The sequence below is a fragment of the Musca domestica genome, unplaced genomic scaffold (assembly GCF_030504385.1).
Source record: "Musca domestica strain aabys unplaced genomic scaffold, Musca_domestica.polishedcontigs.V.1.1 25, whole genome shotgun sequence".
Classification (NCBI taxonomy): Eukaryota; Metazoa; Arthropoda; class Insecta; order Diptera; family Muscidae; genus Musca; species Musca domestica.
This window is the reverse complement of record NW_026712277.1, coordinates 2,502,473-2,510,555: the sequence shown is the minus strand read 5'-3', so window position 1 is coordinate 2,510,555 and position 8,083 is coordinate 2,502,473. Positions and strand designations below refer to the sequence as shown.

The following is an 8,083-nucleotide window of genomic DNA, read 5'->3' as shown; positions in this document are numbered from 1 at the left end:
GACATTCCAAAGACACATGTAGCATACTTTTCGGGGTATGAACCCAAAGAAAAAAATATTCTTTGTCGAATTTCACTATCAACTCCAGAATAAAGTATATGCGTAGATGTTATGGTTTTCAATAAAATTCCACCTTCATTTCTTTGTTTCCCAGGAAGAAATTCGATTTTTAATTACTTAAGGGTTCGTAGACGGAGGGGGAAATCACCTATAAAACTTCATTTTATGGGCTTGCTGACAATGAAGGAAATATTCGGCATCGAATTTTATTATGGGTCTAGAAACAAAATAAATCTTGAAACTCAACACAAATCGTTAAAACAACGGAAATTCCGGCTTATAAAACAGAGATTCTTGTATTTTTATTTGCTTGATCAAACTGACTCAAAATCTCCCATAAAACGTCATTATATGAACTTGATGTTAAAAAGGAAAATACTTGACATAAAATTTTACTAGGGGTCTCCGAACAAACGAAATCTGGGAACTCAACATATACCATAAAAATATTAACTACAATTCTGGTATATATAAAAATGTTAATTTTGACTAGTTAAATGAGGCACGGGTGGAATTTAACCAAAATCACACATAAGAATTCACTCTATCAACTTGATGTTAAAGAGAAAATTACTTGACATCAAATTTAACTAGGGGTTCCAGAACAGACGAAATCTTGAAATTCAATATTTTGCATTAAAAAATCAAATAAAATTTGGGAAAATATAAAAAAAATGATTTGTTTTGATTTCCTTTGCTGTTAGTTGAGACATGGTCCGAGTTTAGCCGAAATCACCCATAAGACTTCATTCTATGAGCTTGCAGTTAAAGAAAATAATATTAAGCATTGAATTTCGCTAGGGGTCTCCGAACAAACGAAATCTGGGAACCCAACATATACCATAAAAATATTAACAACAATTCGGGCATATATAAAACATGTATATATTGACTTGCATTACAGTTAACTGAGGCGTGAACGGAATTGAGCCAAAATCGGCCACAAAGGTTCATTCTGTGAGCTTTATGTTAAAGAGAAAAATATTAAGCATCGAATTTCATTAGAGGTCCCAGAACAAAAGAAATTTAGAAACTCAACATATATCATTAAAATATTAGCAGCAATTTCAGAATATATAAAATAATTTTCTTTGTTTTGATTTGCTGTTAATTAATACAAGGGTCGAGTTTAGCCAAAATCACCCATAAGACTTCATTCTATGAGCTTGGTGTTAAAGAAAAGAATATTAAGCATCGAATTTCACTAGGGGTCTGGGAACAAATGAATTGTGAAAACTCAACATATATTATTAAAATATCGGCAGAAATTTATATAAAGAAATGTTTTATTTATTCTGACTGGCATTACGGTTAAGTGAGGTGTGGACCGAGTTGAGCCAAAATCACTAATAAATATTAATTTTATATGCTTTATGTTAAAGAGAAAAATATTATGCATCGAATTTCATTAGAGGTACCAGAACAAAATAAATCTGGAAACTTAATATATCGTATTAAAAAATCAGCAGCAATTTAGACGCATGTAAAAAAAATCTTCAATGCTTTGACTTACTTTAGTATTACGTGAGACGTGGGGTAAATGAGCCAAAATCTCCAATAAGCCTTCATTATATGAGCTTTATGTTAAAGAAAGAAATATTGGCCATCGAATTTCACTAGGGGTCTCAGAAGAAATTAAATTTGGAAATTGAATATTTCGCTAAAAAAAATCCACATCAATTCGCTATTATGAAAAATAGTCTTTTTTTCAGGTTTGGTAGCACTGCTAAGGGAAATGAGTTAAAATCTCCCATAAAATTTCATTTTATGAACTCAATGTTAAAGAGAAAAATATTAAGCAACGAATTTCATTAGGGGTCTGGGAACAAACAAAATCTGAAAACTCAATATTTCGCCTCAAAAAATCAGCAGCAATTCAGATATTTAAAAAATATTTTTTATATACTCCAATTGCTAATGATTTGCTTCAATAGTCCCTGAAGAAATCCTTTTAACTCCTTGTAAACTATTCTGATTTGACTTGACAGTCCCTAAATCTGTCCCAAATTGATGGCTTTGATGTTCCTGCAAAATCCAAAATCCCAAGGACCCATATCCCCTGGAAAATATTCCTGAAAAATCCACGTTAATGGCCTTTATATTTTTGTGAAAATATTTGTGTTTTAAAAAAATCTTCTTAAACTGGTCACCCTGTGGGCATTGAGAGAATGCTGAAAATTGTTTATAAACAATTATTATTGTCTTTGTTGTTGTATTTTTTTATTGTTATGTGAAAAAAAAAACGTTCATACATTGTCTAAAAATATTAAAATCTTAGAGGAAATACGGAAACCTATAATTATCTTTGGTTATTGATATTTATAGCTAGAACAGTATTGAAATTTTTGGTGTTGTTGTTGCAGTTGTCGAACATGGCATTACACAGCAAACTGGTTGTGACGTCACTATTAACTAAACGACTAATAAAGAGTGATTATTGCTGGCAAATTATCGATATCATGTTACTGACAGGGGTATGACTTGAAACGTCTCTACTCAAATCCTCGTCACCCTGAGCGTTATACCCCTCTCCGAGCTAATCAGGAAACTCTTCTTATCATACTGCAGCGGAATTTGAGTTTCCGAGCATACAGAAAATTTGAAATTTTTCAATAACATCGCCAGACCAACTGTAGTCTGCATTTTGCCGAAACGCATACCAATACAGTTACGTGGCCCCTCGCCAAAGGGCATATAAAGAATGGAATCACGTTGAGCCACCAATTCGGGGGCAAAGTTGTCGGGATTAAATTTATGCGGCTCGGGGTAGTAACGTTCATCGTGATGAATGCCCACAACGGGAATGAGAACCGGCATGCCTTTTTTGATCACGTATTTGGGGTTCCCCGGCACCACATAGTCCTCGAGGGCTTGGCGATTGAGCACGGGAACGACGGTGTACATGCGAAGGGTTTCTGGAAGAAGTATAAATATTTTTTTTAATTCTAAATCAATCAAAATCAAACAAAAAATATATAAAAAATATTAAAAAAAAAAACAGAAAAACAAATAAAAAATTGTTATTCAATTTTAAAAAATTAAAAAAATGTATCAAATATTTTTTTAAAAATATGTATATGAAAAATAAAAATATTAATATTAATTAAAAATATATTTTTGATGTGTTTTAATTTATAATATAAGAAAAGAATTTTTTAATTAAACAAAAACATATTTTTTCATAAATTAAAAAAAGAATTATTATTAAAAACAAACAGTATTAGAATGTTTGTTTGGGACACCAAAATCAAAAAAATTAAAAAAATATATATATTTTTTTAATTTAAAATAAAATTTTCCAATTAAGAAAAAAAAGATATATATAAATGAAATAGTATATACGAAGTAAAAAAAATATTTTTTTTGTTCAAAATAAAATTTTATAATTAAAATAATAAATAAATAAAATATAGAAAAAAATAAATAAATAAAATAAAAATTAAAAAAAATATATTTTTTATTAATTTTTTTTCAATTAAAAAAATTAATGAAATATTAAAAAAATATTTTTTCAATTTAAAATTTAAAATAATGTAAAAAATATTTAAAAATATATAATTTTTTTCATAAATCTATAAAACAATTGTTAATAAAAAATAAAAAAAAAATATTTTTTGTTCAAAATAAAATTTTATAATTTAAAAGAAAAAATAAATAAAATATAGAAAAAATAATAAACAAATAGAAAAACAAATAAAAAATATGTTTTCAATTTAAAAAATATAAAAATATGTATCAATTTTGTTTTTAAATATGTATATGAAAAATAAAAATATTAATATTAGTTTAAAATATAGTTTTGATATGTTTTAATTTTTAGTAAATAATATAATAGAAATAATAGAAAAAAAAAATAAATAATTGTTCAAATTAATATTTAAAAAATTTAAAATAATATAAAAAATATATAAAAATATATAAATTTTTTTTTATAAATTTATAAAACAATTATTAATAAAAAAATAAAAAAAATATTTTTTTTTGTTCAAAATACAATTTTATAATTAAAACAATAAATAAATAAAATATAGAAAAAATAAGTAAATATTAAATAAATAAAATAAAAAAATATATGTTTTTATTTAAAATAAAATTTTCCGATTAAAAAAATGAAGAAAATATTGAAAATATATTTTTATATATTTTTTCATTTTAAAATTTAAAAAATTTAGAATAATTCAAAAAATATTCAAAAATATATATATTTTTTTTTTTTATAAATTTATGAAACAATTATTAATAATTTTTTTTTGTTCAAAATAAAATTTTATAATTAAAAAAATAAAATATAAAAAAATAAATAGATAAAATAAAAATAAATAAAAATTAGTTTTTATTATTTAAAATAAAATTTCCTAATTAAAAAATGAATGAAATATGGAAACAAATATTTTTTCAATTTAAAATTTAAAAAAATTTAAAATAATGTAAAAATATATAAATTTTTTTTATAAATTTATTAAAAAATAATTATATTTTTTATAATTATATAAAAAAATATTTTTTTTTTGTTCAAAATAAAATTTTATAATTAAAAAAATAAATAAATAAAATATAGAAAAAAATATTAAATATAAAATAAAAATAAATAAAAATTATTTTTTTATTTAAAATAAATTTTTCCAATTAAAAAAAATAAAAAAATATTAAAAAAATAATAATAAATATATTTTCAATTTAAATGTTAGATTTAAAATAAAATTTTCCAATTAAAACAAAAATATAGAAAAAAATAAATATTTTTTAAATTTAAAAAATTAAAATAATGTAAAAAATATTTAAAAATATATATAATTTTTTATAAATTTATAAAACAATTATTATAAAAAAAATTGTTGAAAATAATATTTTATAATCAAAATAAATAAATAAACAAAATATAGAAAAAAATAAATAAATATTTTATATATAATAAAACTAAAAAATATAAAATGTATCAATGTTATTAAAAAAAAAACACTATTGTTAGTTAAAAATATATTTTCAACGTATTTCAAATTTTAATATACGACAAGAGTTTTTAATTAATAAATTACTATTAAAAAAAATTAAAAATATTTTTTTAAGATAAAATTTTTCAATTAAAGAATTTAATAAAATAATATTTTTATAATAATAATATATATCAAAATACATCAAAGTTACTAAAAAAATGCTATTATTAGTTAAAAGTATATTTTTGACATATTTCAAATTTTAATACACGACAAGAGTTTTTAATAAAAAAAATATATTTTTTTAGATAAAATTTTTTAATTAAAAAATTTTAATAAAAAATATTTTTTTACTTCAAAAAAAGGTATCAGAAATATTTTAAAAATTATGTAAAAATAATAATACTATTATTAATTATATATTTTTTTGATATATTTCAATTTTTAATACACGACAAGAATTTTTAATAAATTTAAAAAATTATTATTGGTTAATTAAATTTTATTTTTTTTTAGTTTCAGTTTTTTATTTTCTTTTTAAATTTTAATATATCTTCCAAAGAAACTGCCCACTTACCTGCAATAATTTGCTCCAAATAAGGCATATCCTTCATACTTTCATACGAAAATTTATTCTCCCATTTTTCATACATATCACGAATCTCCTGACGCACCCGATCCTGCATTTCCTGATTCTGGGCCAATTCATAGAGGGCAAAACCCATTGTCGTCGAGGAGGTTTCAAAGCCGGCATTGAAGAAAACATGAGCCTGGGCCGTTATCTCTTCCATCGTTAAATTTGTCAAATCATCACCATGTTCCGACTTAATTAACTTCTTGTTCTTCAAATCGATTAACATATCCATGAAATCATTTCTCCTCACATTATTCTTCTCTCGATATTCCACTGTCTCCCGGACTATACGCAAAAAGAACTGGATGACATCCTCGGGGAAGAGTTTCATTTTCAATGCTTTGGACAATTCGGGAAAACTATTCATGAAGGCCATAACCAAACGGCCGTGACGTTGCTCCTCCAGGCCCTTGCGCCCATATACCCGAAATATGGCATTGGGATTTTTCAGGCTATTGCATTCAATGCCAAAGGCACAGGACCCTATCACATCGGTGGTGAAACGGGCCAACATTTCACGCATTTCCACAACGGGATTTTCTTCCGCCGCCTTTGCCAAAACCTCCACAAATTCCTCACAAATCTGGGTGACAATGGGAAACATAAACCGCATTTTACCCGAGGTAAAGGTGGGTGATAACTTATTCCTCATACGCCTCCACTTGTTGCCATCGATCAGGAACAGCTGTCCCGACAACGGGTCATCCTTGGGATTGTGGAAGAACCCACGATCGGTAAATTTATTAAAATCCTTAATCAGCACATTTTTAATTAAAGCCGGATCCAATAGAAAAGCCGATGGTCGGTGGAAAAAATAGAAACCCAAAAAGGGACCGCTGCCCTTGAACTTTTCATAGTATTCCTGCCAGACATCGCCGAAACTTTTGCTTTTACCCAAACCCACCATATTACCCAGCAGGGGATGGGGCTCCTCATTGGTTATTCCCTGACTTTTCCAATAACTTGAACGTTTGCGAAACGATATCACCACATAGGCTATGAGGGCCAAGAGAATATATAATAATATCATGAAGATTGCCATAATGTTTTTTTCTCAACACCACCACCTCCACCGACGAATATCCGAACCAAACTGAAAACATTTTATGTTTAATCATTGCATTTATAAAGTTTTGAAATTTTCGTCAAATCATCTTTGATTTGTCCAACTAATGTTGAGTTACTCTTTTCTTGGGGCGGGAGGATATCTTATCGGAAAACGATAAGATATTGAGAGAGAGCCGAAGCGAGGGAGAGTGAGAGCGATGAATTTTGAGGAGAGGACGAGAGTTGACAAGAATAAACAGTGTTGAAAAAAACTTATGCATCAACATGGTGGATCTTATTTTCCACCAAGGGGGATAATATTATCTACCACTTTGAAGGAGGATAATTTTATCCACCAACGTGAATAATTTTATCCGTCCCTGTGGATAATTTTTCTCACCTAAGTGGATAATTTTATTCACCTCCCTGAATAATTATATCCACCACCGTGGAAAATTTTATCCACTAGAATGAATAACTTTTTTCACCACTGTGGATATATTTATCCACCACTGTGGATATATTTATCCACCTCCGTGGATAATATTATTCACCTCCCTGGATAATTTTATCCACCATAGTGAATAATATTATCCACCACTATGGATAATTTTATCCACCACAATGGATAATTTTATCCACCACTGTGAACATTTTCATCCACCATGGTGAATAAATTTTTCCCCCATAGTGGATATTTTTATCCACCTAAATGGATAACTTTTTTCCACCACAGTGGATAATTTTATCCGTCACTGTGGATATTTTATCCACCATTATGAAAAAGTTTTGTCAATTCCTTGAATATTTTTGTCCACCACTGTGGATATATTTATCCACCTCCGTGGATAATATTATTCACCTCCTTGGATAATTTAACCACGACCGTGAGTAATATTATCCAACACTGTAGATATTTTTACCCACCACTGTGGATATATTTATCAATTTTCGTGGATAATATTATTCAACACCCTGGATAATTATATTCACCATCGTGAATCATATTATCCACCACTGTGGATAATTTTATCCACCACTGTGAATAATTTTTTTCCACCACAGTGGATAATTTTATCCACCACAGTTGATATATTTATTCACTACTGTGGACATATATTTATCGACCGCCGTGGATAATATAATTCACCTTCGTGAATAATATTATCCACCACTGTGGTTAATTATATTCACTACTGTGGATAATTTTAATCACCACTGTGAATTTTTTCATCCATCACGATGAATAAATTTAATAATTTTATCCACCAAAATTGATAACTTTTTTCCACAACACTGGATAATTTTATCCACCACTGTGGATATTTTTGTTCACCACTGTGGATAGTTTTATCCACCACTGTGGATATTTTTATCCACCACTGTGGATAGTTTTATCCACCACTGT

General features: G+C 26.8%; 1 protein-coding gene across 1 annotated transcript; it reads right to left on the bottom strand.

Moving 5' to 3' along the window:
* Positions 1–2,238: 2,238 nt before the first annotated feature.
* Positions 2,239–6,971, bottom strand: LOC105261855 (cytochrome P450 6a9-like). The gene is made up of 2 exons (XM_059123724.1): positions 5,572–6,971; positions 2,239–2,975 (listed from the first exon to the last, which is right to left on the bottom strand). Exons 1-2 carry the CDS (start codon positions 6,668–6,670, stop codon positions 2,557–2,559), a joined length of 1,518 nt encoding a protein of 505 aa, XP_058979707.1. The 5' UTR covers positions 6,671–6,971; the 3' UTR covers positions 2,239–2,556.
* Between the last annotated feature and the right edge of the window lie 1,112 nt (positions 6,972–8,083).